The sequence below is a fragment of the Lagopus leucura genome, unplaced genomic scaffold (assembly GCF_019238085.1).
Source record: "Lagopus leucura isolate 7727_CA_CO unplaced genomic scaffold, USGS_WTPT01 Super-Scaffold_100029, whole genome shotgun sequence".
In the NCBI taxonomy this organism is placed as follows: domain Eukaryota; kingdom Metazoa; phylum Chordata; class Aves; order Galliformes; family Phasianidae; genus Lagopus; species Lagopus leucura.
Window position 1 is genome coordinate 6438462 of NW_024962280.1, and position 18801 is coordinate 6457262.

The window sequence follows — 18801 nt, forward strand, 5'->3', positions numbered from 1 at the left end:
CGAGCGGGTGGGTGGGCGGACGGTAGCGGCGCTGCCATTGGCGGGAAGGCGCGGGCCTGCGAGCTGTGCTGGGCCGGCCGGCGGGACGAGGGCCCAACTGCTATTGTTGCTGCATCGCTGAGGAGAGCGGCCGGCGCGCAGCCATGAGCGGCGGCGTTTACGGCGGAGGTGAGTCCGGCACCGCGAGACCGCTGAGCTCGCGCCGTCCCGTGAGGCGCCGCGTGCCCGCCCGTCCCGCCGCTCCCTCGGGGCCCAGCAGCAGCGCGGCCCCGGCCCGGCTCCCTCCCGCCGCGCCGCTCCCGGCCCCGCCGCTGCCCTGTGCGCGAGGAAGAGGAGGCCGCCACGGACCTCGTCCGCGCCTCTACCGGCACCGCTCCGCCGAGAGGCGGCCCCGGGCTGGTGGCGGTGCTGCGGTGCCGGGCGGGAGTCTGAGGGTTTGGATTTCTTTAAGAAGTCGTAGAAGATCGGAGCCCCGGGCAGGAGGGCGGTTCGGAGTGCGGCACCCCAACCTGCGGGGCTGGGGTGTCCGGCTCCGGCTGCCCACGCTCGGGTTCCGGCCGACTCGGTGCGATGCCGGCCTGCCTCGGTTCTTGCGAGTTTTTGACAGCTTGGTGTCGGAGTCGGCGCTCAAATGTCTGTTTCCGTGCATCGCAGATCACGTTGCTTTGTTTAAAGCTCACCCTGTGCCACCCCCTGCCGTGTGCCGGCTGCCCCCTCCAGCTCGGGCTGCCCAGGGCCGAGGAACCTGGCACACAGCTCTGGGCAGCGGTGCCGGGGCTTCATTCCCCTCTCTGAAAAATTTCTCCCTAACATCTGATCTAAATCTCTTCCTTTATTTTGAAACTATTTCTCCTTGTCCTATCACTATCAAACCATGTACAAAATCAGTTTCTCTCTGTTTATAAGCTGCCTTAAAGTACTAGAAGGCTACAATAAGATTTCACTGGAACCTTCACTAAGCTAAGCAAAACCAGCTCCCTTTCTCCACAGGAGAGGTGCTTCAGCCCTTTGATTGTCTCCTTGACCCTCCTCTGCACCCACTCCAACATCTCCTCATCCTTATGCTTGGGGCTACAGGCCTGGATGTGGTACTTCAACTGGGAATTGGCAAAGGCAGAGCAGAGAGCAGTCACCTTCCTCACCCTGCTGGCCACCCCTCTTCTGATGCAGCTCAGGTTACTGTTAGTTTCTGGGCTGCAGGCACACACTGCTAGCTCATGTCCAGCTGCTTGAGCCTCAAGTCCTGTGCAACACCTCGTATGTGGCCTTGTTGAATGTCATGAAGTTCATGTGGACTCACTTCTCAAGCTTGTATTTAGATACAACCCTCTTCTGTTAAAATTACCCTTTTTCTTATGCCAATGAAAGGTATTGCAATGTCCTAGTTACGGCCTATCTGGAACCTCCTGATGGCTCTCAGCTTGAATTCTGAATAGAGAAGTTTCTCTCTGTCTTGGGAAACATGCCTTTATCGTGTTGGGTTTTTTTGTTTGCTTTTTTCTGGCAAGCAAAGTAGACAGAAGAGAAAGTTCAGGTCAGGATTGTAATAGAGCACAATAATCATTTACCACCTCTTTGTTAACAATCTTTTCAGATGAAGTTGGAGCTCTTGTTTTTGACATTGGCTCGTATACGGTGAGAGCAGGCTATGCAGGCGAAGACTGTCCAAAGGTAAGAATCTCTATGAACTCAGTGAAATTATAGCTGGGGTTTAGAACTTGTTTGTTAGTTATAAGCTTCTAGAATATACTGTTTATTACTCTTAGTATTTAAGGAAAACTGAATTTTTTAGCAAAAAAAAAAAAACCCACAACGAAAATGAATAATTTTTATTGATATCTTACTTTTTGCTTTACAGGTTGATTTTCCTACAGCTATAGGTGTGGTGCTAGAAAGAGACAATGGCAGCACTCTGATGGAGATAGATGGTGACAAAGGCAAACAAGGGGGGCCAACGTACTACATAGACACCAATGCCCTGAGAGTCCCAAGGGAAAATATGGAGGCCATTTCACCTTTAAAAAATGGAATGAGTATGGTGCTCTGTCTTTTTTACCTATTTTTAAGATACCATTGCTGGGCTACAAAAAGTCATAGCTTTCATGTAAACAGATGCTATACATGTCAACTGTTTTTTCCCTTAGAGAACAGGCTCATAAAGAAAAGGTTCTGCTTTCACTAAAGAAATTTTAATACAGTAATGAGCATTTTTATGTCTTAGTGGGAGACTTGTAAATTCTTGTTTATTTGATGGCTTTAATTTAGCTATCTCCTTTGATAAAACAATAAAGAAGCAATTTTTGGAAATAGTTCCTAAGATTGTTCCTGTAACGTGTATGGACAGAGGCTATCAGCCATCAGAATGGATACTTGATTTACAAAATACATAAAGCGTACATACTACGTCGGTGGACTTTTATTGTATAACTTATCTGCTATCATGATGCTTGTAGAAAAAGAGAGAATTTGGCAAAGCAGGAGGGGTATAGGTCTGCTGAGGACAGCTTTTGACTGAAGAGCTCTTTGGGAAAAAAAGCATCAGGAAACCTTTATGTGGATTTATGAAGTGGATCAAAAGTTAGAAGTAACTAATCTGCTTGCTTCAATGTCATTGCAGTTGAAGACTGGGATAGTTTCCAGGCAATTTTGGATCACACTTACAAGATGCATATTAAGTCTGAAGCGAGTTTGCATCCTGTCCTTATGTCTGAAGCACCAGTGAGTAAAAGAAGTTTTGCATTTTGAGGAGTCTTGATCTTGCTGAATCTACAGACATTAGTCTTGGAGAAATCCAACATTGGCTTGTAGGTTATGGCTGTTAAAACTGAAGTACTGTGTGGGTTTTGGAAAGTATTCTCAGTAAGAAACATGTCAAAAAATCCCAACAATTTGAAAGAATTTTCATGAGTTTTATTAGAAAGTACTTACTATGTGTTACTGTGTTTCATGTATTTAAAAAAAAGTATAAAATAAAAAATAATATTCTCACTTAACAGACTAGAATAAAAGCAAAAAGTTGTCTGCATGTCTCATGTTACACTTAATCCATCTTTGCATTCAGCCTACCATCTAACATGTGACAGAGTAACACGTGCAGTGGAGGAGTTTTAATTTCATTTTTGCAAGTGGCCCTGTAATGTAAGTGAAGTGGATGAATGCAGATTTCTGAAGAAAAATGTGAACAAAGTTACTGTCATTTAGTAATGGTCAGTGCAGTGGAAATGCCAAGTCACAGCCTGAAGCAGTGATTGAGCACCTGGTGGGAAGGCAGGGCAGCCCAGGAGAGCTCAGGTGCTTGTGATGTATCTGAGTGACCAGAAGGGGTGGAGCCAGGATGCACCCTTTCCCAGACCTCACTTAAGGGCTGGCAGTGAAGGTGAGGGTATTTTGCTGGGGATTCCTGTGTGCTTGAGGCTTCCAAAGATAAGTACCTTCTTTTCTTTCTGTGTCTATGGCTGCTGCGTTTGGGTTTGTCCTTATTTGCTGTAGCTAAAGGCTTTGCTGCTCTGTTATTGTTGCTGTGCTTTCTGTCACATTAGGGTGATACACTCGAAGGGCATAAGATCTGAAGGCGTTAAAGTAGACCTGTAATCCAAGTATTTTGCCTGCTTTCTGTATGTTTGCTTTCTGTACTTTTAAGTTGAAGGAATGCATTAATGTTTTCAAATAGTATTAGAATAATGAAGTTTTTAAGGAAATAAATTACTAGAAATCTATTTCTGGATAGAATTTTGATTTGATTTGTAATTCTGGCTTTAATAATTCCAATTACTACTTCACTTCTGTTTGCTTTCTTTTATTATGCTCAAATGATCCTCAAAAAAGCATGACTACTTTTTATTTACTTGTTTGTATTTTTTTTTTCTTCTTTTAGTGGAATACTAGAGCAAAGCGTGAGAAACTGACTGAATTGATGTTTGAACACTACAACATCCCTGCTTTTTTCTTGTGTAAAACTGCTGTTCTAACAGCGTATCCTTTGGAATGTTGTGCTGGGTTTTTAGTTGTTTTTTTTTTTCAATCTGTGGAAATTACATAAACCTATTCTAGGCAACTCCTAGTTTAACAGTGTCTAATTTTTCTTCCTTGAATTAGGTTTTCCATAAACATCTAGGGAGGAAGTAAACAACTTTGATTTCTGAGCTTTAAGTTCAGTTTTGAAGTTCTCCCAATCTGGCTGTTGCCCTTTGAGGTGATGTCTTTTTTTCTAATTTGCCTTTTTTTCTCCCCTCTCTTTTTTTTTTTGTTAGTTTGTTTTCATTTTATACCATGAGTAAGAACACTACAAGACCAAAATAGTGTTGTCCAAACTACTGAATACTGTAACTAGACAGTCATGTTCCCATAGCCTTAAGATGAGTATTTGTAGCTGTTTTGAAATAATAGCATGTTTTCACCTTTAGAATCTAAATAAGTTGAATGTGTATTGAGGTTACCAATAGTATTGACTTGGATTTATTGACTTGGATTGCCATCTTTGTCCAAAGCTAAGTGTTCTGTCGATGGGGTTGTGCACTCTGTAGGAAGGTGATGTGCCTGGGAGAATAGCAAACCGGATTGTAGAGCTGAGGAATTAAACACTGGCATTCCTAATTATGCTTAAATTGTATGTTACTTTTTTAAGATGAGAATTACGCTACTTTCTTTAATTGTTTTGACTAGTTTTGCTAATGGGAGATCTACAGGTCTCATCTTGGATAGTGGAGCAACACATACCACTGCTATCCCAGTGCATGATGGATATGTACTTCAGCAAGGTAAAGTCGTCTTGGATAACAGCACAGCAGTATCAAAGTCAAGTTGGCTCGTTTTCTACTTTTACAGTTTAACTACTGCTTTTAAATGTATCTCTTCCCTTAAATATGAAAAATGAAACACAACCAAGCATCCAACTGTGTCTATGTGGGAGAGTTCATTCTGTTTTCAGTACTTTATGAGTTTGATGGAATGGGTTGTTGTTTTTATCTTTTAGGTATTGTAAAATCACCACTAGCAGGAGACTTTATTACTATGCAGTGCAGAGAACTGTTTCAGGAAATGAATATAGAGATAATCCCTCCATATATGATTGCTTCAAAGGTGGGAAAGTACATTTAGTGTTTGTTTGGGGAGAGGGGGAAGGAGCTTAAATGGTGAACTCGTGGTTATGTTCCCCTCAACTTCAGGAGGCAGTTCGTGAGGGCTCACCAGCAAATTGGAAAAGAAAAGAGAAGTTACCCCAGGTCACTAGGTCTTGGCACAACTACATGTGTAATGTAAGTATGTCACTTCTCCAACTCAGTCTCCCTGGGCATCCCATAACAAAATCTTGTTTGCAAGTATGTGAGGTTTTCTTTGGGAACTAGAAAATGTTTAAAAAAACAAACAAACAAAAAACCAAAAACCTCAGTTCTGTAAGTTTTATTGAATTATTGACTGACATTCTTGTAACCATATAATTCTTATCTCCCTAGTGTGTCATTCAGGACTTCCAAGCTTCTGTCCTCCAAGTGTCAGATTCAACCTATGATGAACAGTATGTCACTCTTTTCCTCCTTGTGAAATTAGTTAACAGTTGTGCATGGAATGCTTTGCTGTTCATTGCTGTTGGCTTGTTTTATTTAGAGATGAAGCAAAGGTAGATAACATCTATTTATTTAATATTATCATATTATCATAATATTATCAAAAGCATCATTTAGTGAAATCACAGTATTCTCACTGGTTTATAATGCTACTTAGATAATATTCTGTTTACACTGTACTTTAATGTGTTGCTTTCTAAATGCTCTAGGGTAGCTGCACAGATGCCAACAGTTCATTATGAGTTCCCCAATGGCTATAACTGTGACTTTGGTGCTGAGCGTCTAAAAATTCCTGAGGGATTATTTGACCCTTCTAATGTAAAGGTAAAACAACTATGATATGTAACAATGAGGAGGCTTTAAATCAGTGATTTATTACATGGTTTCCCTTTGTACGGTGTCCCTAACTTCCTGATTTGTGTGTGTGTTTATATCTTGTGGTTCTCTTATCAGTTAATTTGCTCTGTGTTGACTTGTTAGGGTTGGGAAAGCAACAGAAGAAATGTAGTTCAAGAATGAGATGTGCTGGATGTTTCTTGGGAAAACAAGAATGTTTTTCACTTTCCATTGCAGTGTTTTGCTCTCTTCAATAAATTAGATGAGTTCAGCTCATTAGGGCCTTTTATGCACTTTGGTTTTTTTTTTTTTGTTTGAAGTGAAAATGTGTGAATTACTGATTTTAATTTTAGGGTTTATCTGGTAACACGATGTTGGGTGTGAGTCACGTTGTCACGACAAGCGTTGGGATGTGTGATATAGACATCAGGCCGGTAAGTGCTCGCCATGTCCTAGTTAAGGCACAGATTTCACTGATTCTGTTTTTCTTACTCGGATGTGGGTGATAAAGGAGAATGAATTTCCTAGGATAGTGGTAATGCATAGTAATGCTGTAAGTATGATGTATTTGGGAATACCAATGTAGGCTTACCGTTTTGTTTTACAAAATTCCTAAGTCAGGATGTTGGACTTAAACTCAGTGTTTCTATCTGTGTAAGTAGCTAATGTCTGTTTCTGACTGAGCTTGAGTAATGTGCATTGGATTGGCCTCAGATTACACATTGGATTGGCATTTTTCTTCATACTTTGCGTGTTTTCTTGCATCGGCCTGGCAAATGTATTTCTTAAACGTAACCAATTGAGTGGAACTTCTGGGTGTGAGTGAAAGGAAGGGAAGAGGTTTTAAAGGAAAACCTTTTGGTTTAAACATCGTTCTCACATTCTCAGAACTCAACTTGAAAAGACTCAGGTTTGATGTGCAGTGCATGGGGGGGTAGATTGAAAAACTTCCTCTTAACAAGGGTGTCAGGCTGTGTGAACTAGAGCACGATTTGTGTTCAGTGTTAGTGTGCAGCATTAGCAAGATGGAAAACTTAAGAGCGCTCTCAGATTTTTTCCTTTGCTATTGGAACATCCAGTTGGGAGTCCCTTGGAGCCAGGAGTTGGAGTCAATGATCTTTATGGGACCTTCCCAACTCAATTCCGTGATTCAGCTGAAAGGAAACCAATAGCTTGGATAGAGAATATATGTGTGACTGTAGGGCTCTATAACAGAAGGATATATTCTGTGAAGTCATTTAGAATCATTAATCACAGCTCCTATCTTCCTTGTATAGTATGTTATTGAGCTCTCATGAGATGTTTTTCACATGAGTAATAAATTGTATTGTGAGAGGTAGTATTGTTTATATGAAATGATGCATTATTGTTTTTGATTACATGTGTTTGCATGTCATTCCTTTGTGCTGTATGAAAGTTGTTTTCAGAATGATTTCGGAATTAAGGTAGGTTTCTTATTCTCTTTTCAGGGCCTCTATGGCAGTGTGATTGTAGCAGGAGGGAACACACTAATACAAAGTTTCACAGACAGATTGAACAGAGAGCTATCTCAGAAAACTCCACCGGTAAGACAACTCTTCAAATTCTGTTATTTATCATTTGGCTTTTCTGCTGCATATGCTAATGGCCTCTGTTAGGAGACGAGATAAAAATGGCATATACTTCTGCTGCAGCATAGCTTTGCTTGGATTCTAAATGCAGGGAGATGAGCTCTGTTGTAAGTTGAATAAGATTGATCTTTTCCACCTGCATGTTAGCACATAGTTCTTTGTGTTGTCCTCACGTTACTAAAGGGCACCAGCTTCCTGCAATTTGTATCTGATTTTCTTTCTTTTGTTTTACTTCATTTTCTATGCAGAGCATGCGTCTGAAATTGATAGCAAACAACACCACAGTGGAGCGGAGGTTCAGCTCGTGGATTGGTGGTTCAATTTTGGCTTCTTTGGTTAGTAAACCCATGTTACTACATTATGCAGCAGTATTGCCCAAAAAATTAAGGTCAGATAAGTATGCATTGAAGAGTTCATGCTAATGGAGCAATAATTATCTGAATTTTTCCGGTTGATCGGAATGTAACTGGCCACCTTCTTCTGTATTTAATGGCAGTGTGCAGGCTTGAAATACGGTGTCTAAAAATATTGTGTAGGTAGTGCATCATGAAGGTTGCAAGTCTGTTTCCTTATTGTGTCCATGAACTTGATTGTCCAGGTTACTGAACGTAGGAATGGTTTGTAGGAATTCCTGTAGCAGTATCAGACTGAAATCAGCTTTGGGTACTGCAGCTTGCAATCTGAGTTTAATCTCCAGTAGGGGAAAAAATCAAAGGAAATTGACTGAAGCATGTGGAGTCAAATCCTCTTTCTTTACTTGATGGGAAAACAAGAAAATCTTTACATTAATGAAAAGTGAAGCACATTTCTCCTAACCTTCATGTTTCTGGTTTGTTGTTGTTTTGTTTTTGTAGGGTACTTTTCAACAAATGTGGATTTCTAAGCAAGAATATGAAGAAGGAGGGAAACAATGTGTAGAAAGAAAATGTCCTTAAACCTCTTGCTGTGAAAACTGCTGCTTCCTCAGCGCTTCTTCTGACTTATAGCTTTAGCATACTCAGGAATGGGATGGACTTTTTTGTAGAAAGTTTATATTAGATTTTTTGCATAATTCAGGTTCCATTTTTAACAAACCTTAGAGATTTTGAGAGACCTAATTGGTACTATCATAGAAAAAGGATGTTTATGTCCTTTGTAAAGCAATAATTCGTATAACAAGTATTTTATAATTTTGTATAAATGTCTATTTTCTCTAGTATCTTTTCCTGGGAATAGCTTTACAAGTTAACCAACAGAGGCATAACCTTGCAAATGCCTGCACCATTTTATTAAAAAAAGCCCTACTTTCACATATTAGTCTTCCTTTGCTAGTACTTTGGCCTTAAATTGCTCTTCTCTCAAAAATAAAACTTGCTCTTCTGTATTTGAGCAACCTTGTGAGTACTTGCAGAGAAAGTTACTCTTCTGTTTTAAAAATCAGAGTTTGTATTTACTAATCTGCTACAGGTGGGTCAGTTCAGAGTGAATTTCTACCCTCTGATGACAGTGTTACATTCCATTTAGTGAATGTTGTATTACACACTGGTCTGCTAATTTTCCATTATGGAGCAATTTCATTCAGTAAATCATTACTGCTTTCCAGCTAGTTTCTAAGAATGTATATAACATGCTGAATGCCTTAGTGATGTAGATGAGAAGCAGAGCTTTTTAGAGACAGGGAATGTAAGGCAGAGAATTCTTTCCAAGACTGGCAGAATAGTCATAGACCTCAGGATGTGGCTTTACATTTTGAAATGAACTGTAACTTAGGGGTGCAGTCACAATTTGTTTACTGCTGGGTTAGCTCCCTTAGCTGACTTGGCAAGGTCAGTAAGTGCCTGCACTTGGCATGAGGTGTGTGTGCTCAGGCAGAGGAAGCAGGGGATTTTTTTTTTTTTTTCCAGCAGGAACTGTTATTAAGCTGCAGCTCTGTGTTGCTGTTTAGCTTACTCTATTTCACAGCTGTGTGATGTTCTGTATTGTGGCACAGTGGAGTTTTGCTCTTCATTTTAAAGGCTGTGAGAAACCAAATAGCATTTAACTGATATAAAAATATGTGAACAATAATTGCTACATTTTCAGTATCCTAGAAAACCTCAAGGGTAAATAGGGATGGGGCCTCTAGATGAGAAGTTTCATGTTACCTCCAAGCAATAAAGTAATTTATCAAAACAGCCTGTTTTTTGTCATACCATAATACACATCATTTGATTCTTGGATGAAGTTGCTTGCTTCACGTTTCTGAAGCTTCTGACAAACTATACTTCTGTCAGCAAGTGAGGCAAACTTAAGTCAGCTACACTGCATGACAAACTGCTTGCTGTTGTCAAGCTGGGAAGGAAAAGACTTGATTGAGGTTGCATTCAAGTAGAATGTGAAATGTCAGCTGAACTTGCATCTTAGCAGGTCAGAACTGTGTTAGAAGTTACAATGAGGAGAGAAAGTAGGTGCCTTGTTTGTTTCTCCATGAATTGAATGTAAATTCCAGGCTTTTCTTCTGTGGCATGCACGTAAGTTTCAGTGATTATCTACTTTGTATCATTATAAAACTACAGTACAATGGCAGTATCTGTGAATGGCCTAACACTTCATGATGAGCAAAGTATTTTCTGGGGCTTTATCACCATTTTAAAGAGTTTCTGACTATGAAGTAGGTATTTTGTGTAACGTAGAGAATTAACTGAAGGTCTCAGTGGTGGGGATAGATTTATCTACTTCATTTTCTGTTGCCCTGGAGTATCTACTGTTTTATCAGATTATACTGCATAGTAAATTATTGAGAAGGTGGTTTTATTCTAAATTTTTACACCATCTCATCTGAAGGTTAAAAGCTGCCATGAAGTAGTGTTTACCACCAAGTGAGACCAATAGATAAGGAAAAGGTTCCTTACCTTTCTGCTTCAATTGCAGAGAAGACTACTGCCAGTCTTCCTACACTTGGCTTACTGCAAAATAACAGCGCACCTGTGTTTGAAATGGTCTGGATTCAAAATCTAGAAATGTAGGTATGAAGACTGCATTTTTTTAAAAGCTGATATTAAATATTTGATCTTTGTTAAAGAGCCAGATTCACAGTAGGGAAAAGTTCCTTGCAGCTCATTGGAAGAGCTCAGTTAATAACAGTGTATTTTCCCTGTGTGTTTATGTAGAACATACACATAACAGGTGATGATTCCAGAGCCATAGAAGATCAGGGAACAAGGTATGGGATGTGAGCTTCAGATGCTCTCATAAAACTCTGTTTTTAGTACAGATTTGTTAAACTAAAGCAGCTAAATACCCCCTTACACTTCATACTTTCGTCTGGCTGCTTTTTACTGTTAGTAAGGTATGATTCACTTTATAGTACTTGGTTAAGGTATAGCTTTCCGAATGTTTCTTCAAATAAGTGTTACGATTAATTTTTGAGTTATGCACTGAAGCAGCTCTTTAATTTCAAATCACAAATTTAATTTAGGTTAAGTTGAGATAGAGGCCGTGAGGGAATGCTCAGTCAAGTTGTTCACTGGCTTCAAAACTTGTTTCCATGTTCCGGTCGCAAAGACACTCAGACAATTGCTTGCAGCACTCTTCAGGATGTTACTGGCTCTGAGATTTTACAGCAAGGTGAGGAAATTTTTTTTCTAAGAGTTTCTGCTTCTTCTTCTCTAAGTTTTGCCTTCTGTTCCTTAGACGTAAGTATTTTTCAAGTCTAAGCCTGAAATAAAGTAGTGTGGTTAGAAACAGAGACTGCAATGTCCCTAATAAACTCACTAATCAAATAGAGGCTCCCACTGAGTATGACTTCAGTATTAGATTAATTTGCCTTTGATAAGCAGAAATGCCTGCAAAGCAGACTCCTTAATACCTTCTGCTTTTGAATTCTACAGCGATTACAGTCTTAGGGGGCACCTTGCATATTTTGCATATGAAATGACTTAGATTTCAACTTCATAAGCAGTTAAATCTCTTAACTAAGATAAGAACAAACTGCAATTGATAAAAGCCTTGTTTTCAGTCTACTATCTATTTAAAGGAAAAAATTCCTTGAAAAGTGAAAGGAGGAACATAACAGAAAAGTATTTTCAATTGACAAATGTTTTACCTGATGAAGCGGTTCACATGAGGTAAATAATAAAATTTCCTTTTTTTGTATTTCTTGTTCAGGTACCATGGTATTGGCCATTCCTTGTATGAATACCTGTTAAAGACACACAGAAGTGATTATAGAATGCATAGTCTGGTAGAATTCCAAGACACTGATAGAAAATTCTTGGCTGAAAGCACGGTCTGATCAGTACAGCCCAGAACTTGTAATTAATGGTTGAGTTTAGGTACAGAATCACTTAGCATGTTACAGCCATATGAAAGTAAATAAAGCATCATCTAAATGCAACTAGCAAACATGCTTCAATGCAATATACAGATCTTCTCTCGACCAAGAGAGATACCATGGGAGAACTTCAAATGTATGAAGGAGAAGTTATCTTTTCCATACCAGTAGGTGCGTCCCAAGAAGTCATTTCTCCACTCTCCAGGTACTGGCTTTTCATGGCCAGTTTGTAGAAGTCTCAAAGCAATTTCTCTTTCTTTGACAACCAAGTCAATATTTTTCATAGATTTCTGTACCTGGAAATAAGAGCTGGTTTTAGGACCAACAAAGCACATTGCTTACAACTTAAAGATCTCAAATGGATATCTGACAAAATATAAAGGAAAGCATAGCTAAAATCAGCTAGGAACTCCATTGTATTTTCACAATTGTGGCTAAGTGAAACAGCTTAATTGGGTTTATATGCTGGCATACTAGAAAATGGGTGCTTTACAAAGCTAAGTTACAAATAGAACAGATGGGGGGAGGTGTGAACATTAAAGAGTAGCGACTGCTGATAGTGATGAAAGTAGAGAGCTCTGGAGCAGGGAAAGGAAGGGAGCAGAGGAAGCAAATAGCAGCTGTATGCATTTCTGTCAGATGACTTGTAATAGCCTCTTGCTAATATAGCTTGTATCTTGTTGTCTGCTTACAGCTTCGTGCCCACTGACTGGTTAGAAAGCTGTAGAGAATGTTCAAGAATTTTCTAGAAATCCTCTAGTGCAGCTTCAGTGAGTAAAGACACAAATATTTATTCTATGACAAGTGAAGAGTCCTTCCCCCTGTGTTGCTTGAGCAAAGCATGTGTATTCATCCTAACAAAAAGAAATTCAGAAATGGTCTTTAGCAAGCCTGAAAGCACTTCACCTTCCATGCAGCAATTTTGCTTAAGTTACATTTTCAGCTCATATGACAAAAGTTACCTTTTCTAATCGTTCTGGACTTGGCATGGGCTTCTGCTGTCGTTTTGATTCTTGTTCTAAAGTTAAAAGCATGTTCTTTTCCTTTAGTAGGACATACCTAGATCAGAAAATACAGTGCTTTAAAATAATGTTTGGATACAGAAAGAGAGGAGAGTTATCCAGCCTACATCCCTGTATCCTGTAAAATTTTAATTAAAAAAAAAAAAAAGCAAAGACACTGACAACTGGAGGCAGTCAGCAGATAGCATCCAACCTACAGCATGAGGCTGAGGGAAATGAGTTCACTTGAAGAAAAGGTGTGGGTGGGAAGTGTTAACACTACATCATAAAAGAGCTGCTTTTAAAGAAGAGAAGCTACTTTGACAGAACTTACCAAAGTTTGTGCAAGTCTTGACTGCTCTTAGCCCTTAGCTGCTTTATATTCCATGCGTCCCCTGAAAAATAAAGTAAAAAAACCCCACTGATTTAGAAGAATCAAGTTTTCATACTCTGAAAAGATAAGCAGCTCTTTGCAGCCTCAGCTACTAACAAGTATTGTCTTGCTGAAATAGTGCCATATCTCTGAAAGCCACCCTGTAGGATATTCAGCTCTGTTTTGGTGATGTAAATACACTGAAAATGCACTGTGCCTTTGTGTTTGCTCAAGGCCAGGAACCAGGAAAGCTCTGCGACAAATTCTTACAGCGCTGTGCATTTGGACACAGATCCTGTCATACTCCGACGCCTCACACAGAGGATCGGAAGCGCTGAAGGCACTCACCGGACTTCACTGTTTTCTCTCCCCAGTTTTTTGGGTCATCGAAGAACTCTTCCAGGCCCTTCCGAGGCAGCGTAGTGTGCAGAAGCCTTGCGTGGCAGAGGGGCTCGGCCTGCGCCAGGCTCTCATGGCACCGGTTCTGCGTGAAGCTGTGTAGCAATTAAAGGAAAAGCGACGTTTCATAGGAAAAAAACAGCATTCCGCTCGTACAGCCCGAATCCTTCCTTCTCCCCGGGACTCCCGCCGCAACCCGCGCCTCCAGCCCGGCCCTGTCGGCAGCCCCCCGCCCTGTACGCACCCGGGCAGGCCGGCAGCCGCCGGGCCCGGCCGCGCTCCCGTCAGCCGCAGCGCAACCGCGAGGCGCCGACCCAGGGCGGCCATCGCCGTGGCGGCCGCCATCTTCCCTCGGCGCCGCGGATGGTGTCTCTCGAGAGCGCCGGAAGTAGAGGTGACGCTCTGCCCTCTGCTAAGATGGCGCCCGCCCAGCTTCAACCGCGTCATCCGGCTCCGCCCCCGTGCCAGTTCGGGCCATGGCGGCCATGAGCCTGGTACTGCGGGCGGCCGCTGCTTGGGGAGCGCGGCGGGCGGCGGGCTGCGCTCGTCTCCCCCGCCTCTCCGGGGCCGTCCGTCTTCCCGGCACCGTCGGTAGGGTCTTGGTGGCTGTAGGAACGTAGGGTGGGGAGCGTTGGGTGCGAGGTGACCTTGGGGAGCGGAGGGAAAGGTGACCCGGGCAGGGGAACGGGAGGCCGCGGCGTGGGGCGTGGGGCTGTGGCGGCAAGCGGGGACCGCACTGGAGCTGTGCCGGGGTCGTGACCAGGGCTGCGCTGTTGGCCTCGGCCTGGTGCGGTCGCTGACGGGATTAATGTGCCGTGCTTTGGTTCTGCTTTCAGTTCCGGTGCGATACAGCAGCGGCCATGGGAAGAGAATGTTTATCATCAAGGCGACGAGCTTTTACGACACTCGGTTTCTGAATATGCTGGTGAGTAAAGGCAGGCTGAACGTATTCGGTATAACACCCCGTTGTGTGTCAGAATGCCTAAAACAGAATTTCTGCTGGCGCTGTTCACACGAGTAAGAATTGTCTGGCCTTCTAAAAGCATTTTGTCCTGTGCTGTAACATCAGAGTCTGGTGAAGAGCAAAAAGAATCAGGATGGAGCGTGGGGCAGAAGTTGCGATGGGTGGTTGAGCTGGTGCTGCGTTAGCATTCTTAAAATGTGTGTCTGTACTCATATATGCATAATCTGCAGCTGCTTTCTAGTTCAACCTTCTTTTCAGAACACCTTAGGTTACTTTTCTGCAGGATTTGCCTCCAGTTATCAATAACATGAGAGATTTAGACTAAGGAATCTGACCCGAGTTCAACCCTTGAGAAGCAAGGTTTTGGATAAAGCCCATTATGATGAGTAATAACCAACCTGATCCTGCTCTGTTAGTGTGATTGGGCTTCCTTTGTCTGTCTTCTGCAGTTACCAAAGTGAGCAGTGCCATATTCCTGTTGGATGATATTGCACTGGTGTTAGTGCCTCGTTACTGTGAAATGTTGAACGAAGCCAGTCCGCAGCAGGTGCTGAGGCAGCGTATGGGGAAAGCATTGCTATCTGCTTCTGCAGACACTGACCTCTTTGGAAGATTGAATGCTGAATTAAATGGGCCCATGAACTGATACAGCATCGCTGTTCATTTGTTAATTAACTAATTTTAATCAGCAAATGGCACTACATTTCTGTCTGGACCGTGAGTGTGAATCTAAGAATTTCTGGCAGTGTTACGTAGCTTTCAAATTTATTTCATCTAACTTTTGTCAAGTTTCTGACTTTTCCATGCTGTTTTTTCTTTTTTTTTTTTTCTTTTACAGAGATTCTATATATTTCTGACAGGAATACCAGCACTAATTTTCATAACATACGTCAACATCTTCATCGGTGTGTGCTCTCTCGTGACTAAGCTAAGTATATGATCATGATTAGTAAATGCATAAATGGAAATTAAGCATGCTGGATAGAGAAAAAACAGATCTTTTGAGGACCATGAAATATGCCTAACATCTATGGTAATACTGTATAAGCACTGAGAAATACAAGTCCAGTTTTTCTCTATAGTTTAAGTTGAGAGATTAGGTATTTTTCACGTGAATTTGTGATTTATGTTTTTTTAATGCGAAAGGCTGAATATGAAATACTTGAATAAATAACTGTATAAAATGATCCTTCCCTGTTTTCTTTATCAGGTGAAGCTGAACTTGCAGAGATTCCTGAAGGTTATATTCCAGAGCACTGGGAATACTATAAAGTGAGTGTAGTGTGTAGAAGAGTAGTGTGACGAACAGCTTTCCTCTTAGTACTAGTTTTGGGAGTAAAATGAATGGAGACTGGTAATGAGAATGGACACATCCCTACCACTAGGTGTAGCAGAGCTCAAATTGTCAGAAAACTCAGAGTTCTTGCTGTAAGCACTTTGGTTTTGATAAAAGGCAACTGAACTCAGCAGTAATACTATGGCTGTTTCAACTCATTCAGACTTTTATTCCCAGTGAAATTACTTTGTATGGAAGCAGTACTTGAAAATGTTACTGGTTACAGTTAAAGGTTTGGAGTCCTTTTCTGTGATGACAGTGGCAGTTCATAGAAATTTATTTCAAAGAAAGAAAATAAATTGATTGTCTCCTGTTAACTTATTTTTAATTTTGTCATGAAATTTTATTCTACAGCTTATCTTGGCTTTAAAAACTAGCAAAATATACCATTTTAAAGTTCTGATCTTACAAATAGTTGAGCATGTTTTTAATTTTCCTATTATTGCTTGAATGACAGCACCCATAATGTTGATCATGTCTTCAGGATTGGGAACATGCCAAATAGTTTCAGTATGATGGCAGTTCTGTTTGGAAATTCCATTAATAACTTCTGTTTTTATATTTTCCAGCACCCTATAAGTCGGTGGATAGCTCGTTACCTCCTTGACCCACCTGAAAAGAACTATGAGAAAGAGATGGCTTTCATCCACATTGAAGCACAGAAGACTGAAATGAGGTACGTTAGACAGTTAAGGTGTTTTTAAATGCTGCTACATAATATAGTTTGTTTTGTTAGTTGGATGCTGGCACAGAGTACCTGTTTGCTTATACATCACTTGAGCTTTCATGCTTGCTGCACTGGCTGGTGCTACAGTGGAAGTTACAGTGTCTGTAACCACTGCCTTCTTAGTATTAAGATCACCAATGCTGAAATAATCCAAGGGCAGTCTTGTAAAATAACATTCTCTTTGTATTTTCTTATTACCTGTGCTTCATTAACATTTATGAGCTGTAGATGCTGAACTCATTGTTGCTCTCAGTATTGGCCAGATGTTAAACACTGATACAAGTCTGATCAAAACCAATAGATTTCATGTTCAGTGTGAGCGGTGCTCTTTCTTTCAGGCTGATGGAGTTAGAGGCGCGCAGACTGATGAGACACAGGGGAGATGGACCTTGGTATCAGTACGAAACACCTGATAAAAATCTCGTTGACAATTCTATGAAAGCAACACCTGACAATTGAACAGGTTTAAGGTAGTATGTATGGTTTCAAATGCATACCAACAAATAGTGGCTTATCTGTGGAGCACATATCTTGGAAATAAAAAAAAAAAACAAAAAAACGCAAGTAAGTGTTTGTTGATTCTGATATCTTGGAAGAAGTTACGTGAAAGTTCAACTTGTATAGCTGCTGAAGGTATTAGTCAGATAAAATGCCTTATGTCACTTGCTAACAATTAGTCGTTCTCTCCAGAGCTTCAATTCAGAATGGCCCTTTTGCCCTAACATGAAACAAGTTGGTAATTTTACTAGCTATCGTGTGACTTCTACTAGTTTTGAAGTTTTAAAGTGAAAGGGCTTCTTTCTTTCATGCTGCCTTGTGTCAAATAGTTTATGAAAAATGAAGTAAGAACAGAAAATTCTTCTAGATCTTTGGAATATCAAGATTGTATCTATTGTTTTAGACAAGTATTTTCTTTCTCATTGTCTGCAGTCAAACACATCTTTAACTTTGTATGTTGTTCAATGTCTGCTATTATTTTCTCTTTCACTTGCTTGTCTGCTTCTTGCTTTCTCCTTCTCTGTAGTCAGACTCAAAGACTTCTCAAACACAGAGATGAATGACTTATGTGCATTGCTTCAAACCAGACCATTCTCAGTGTAGATCACGCAGAAGGAGGTCCTTTTGGAACACATTACATCGCTCTGTTCGTGTTGGTTTTTTTTTTTTCCCTGTTTCTGTATCCCACTTTTGTGAAGTATTTCGGTAGTGAGAACGTTACTGTTTATCTGTCAGCCTTCTGCCGCTAGAGGGTTGTGTTCCCTTCGGTTCTAACGGCGGCAGCCCTCAGGTTCTAAATCCATCAGAAGGATGAGGGTAGCATCTCCTGCAGCGTGCGACCCAACGTTGCCACTTTCCACTTTTTAATGGAGAGAAGCCCAAATCCTGTAGCAATCCCTGAATCTTGTGGTTTCCAACTGCTAGAAGTAGTACCAAATAACGTGAAGCAGCGTTACGCGGTCTGTCTTCAGCGAAGCCCGCCCCGTTAGCGCTGGCAGACAGAAAGACGGGATCGACTTTGTCCTTTTTGCCTGCATCGATCTTCCGCGTTAGCTCGTCTTTCTTTGCGCGGCGCTCCGCGTTTACAAACGCTTCGTCAGTCACGACAGAGGCCGATAAAGAGCACAATGCTTCCCGGGTAGAACGGCGGATCCCCCGTCCTCGCCCGTCCTTCCGACACCGCGCGGCGGAGCGCAGCCCGGCGGGAACGCCCTGCGGAGCGGCGCGAGCCCGGCCCCGCGGCACCTCCCGGCGGCTGAGGGCGGGCGGACGCCGCTCTGCCCCTCCTTCCGCCCCCGCCGGGACCCCCCGGTGCCGCCGCAGCTGGTGCCGCTGCCATCGGATTAAAAATAGCCTCTTCCCTCCTCCTCCCCTCCCCCGGGCCCGGCTCCCGCCGCCGCCGCGCCCTGCCCCGGCCCCGCCGCCCTCCGCCCGCATTGCCCTCGCCCTCCCGCCCGCCGTCCGGAGGCAGGCAGGCAGGCGGCATGCAGCGGGCCGCGCTATTTGGCGGCGGCGGCGGCGACGCGCAGATGGCGGCCGGGGACCTGGGCGAGCTGCTGGTCCCCTACATGCCCACCATCCGCGTGCCCAAGTCCGGGGACCGGGTCTACAAGACGGAGTGCGCCTTCTCCTACGACTCTCCCGTGAGTGCAGCGGTGCCGTCGCTCCCCGCCCGCCCTGCCCCCCCTCGGCCTTCGCCCCT

General features: G+C 42.2%; 4 protein-coding genes across 4 annotated transcripts in view; 3 read left to right on the top strand and 1 right to left on the bottom strand.

The window, feature by feature from the left end:
* The first annotated feature begins 50 nt into the window (after positions 1-50).
* Positions 51-9663, top strand: ACTL6A (actin like 6A). The gene is made up of 14 exons (XM_042881243.1): positions 51-168; positions 1595-1671; positions 1859-2033; positions 2618-2718; positions 3875-3972; positions 4663-4757; positions 4973-5079; positions 5166-5255; positions 5454-5515; positions 5774-5888; positions 6254-6334; positions 7370-7465; positions 7759-7845; positions 8365-9663. Exons 1-14 carry the CDS (start codon positions 144-146, stop codon positions 8443-8445), a joined length of 1290 nt encoding a protein of 429 aa, XP_042737177.1. The 5' UTR covers positions 51-143; the 3' UTR covers positions 8446-9663.
* Positions 9664-10891: 1228 nt separating this feature from the next.
* Positions 10892-13919, bottom strand: MRPL47 (mitochondrial ribosomal protein L47). Its single transcript, XM_042881244.1, has 7 exons — positions 13819-13919; positions 13524-13669; positions 13137-13197; positions 12764-12860; positions 11967-12097; positions 11574-11669; positions 10892-11186 (listed from the first exon to the last, which is right to left on the bottom strand). The coding sequence occupies exons 1-7, from the start codon at positions 13917-13919 to the stop codon at positions 11069-11071; spliced, it is 750 nt and encodes a 249-aa protein (XP_042737178.1). The 3' UTR covers positions 10892-11068.
* Positions 13920-14050: 131 nt separating this feature from the next.
* On the top strand, positions 14051-17165 carry NDUFB5 (NADH:ubiquinone oxidoreductase subunit B5). The gene is made up of 6 exons (XM_042881349.1): positions 14051-14165; positions 14411-14499; positions 15377-15443; positions 15749-15810; positions 16444-16550; positions 16940-17165. Exons 1-6 carry the CDS (start codon positions 14051-14053, stop codon positions 17058-17060), a joined length of 561 nt encoding a protein of 186 aa, XP_042737283.1. The 3' UTR covers positions 17061-17165.
* Positions 17166-18581: 1416 nt separating this feature from the next.
* USP13 (ubiquitin specific peptidase 13) overlaps positions 18582-18801 on the top strand; it is a 45797-nt gene continuing 45577 nt past the window's right edge. The window contains exon 1 of the mRNA XM_042881172.1: positions 18582-18742. Within this exon, the coding sequence (XP_042737106.1) occupies positions 18584-18742 (159 nt within the window). The 5' untranslated portion in view covers positions 18582-18583. The remainder of the gene's footprint in view (positions 18743-18801) is intronic.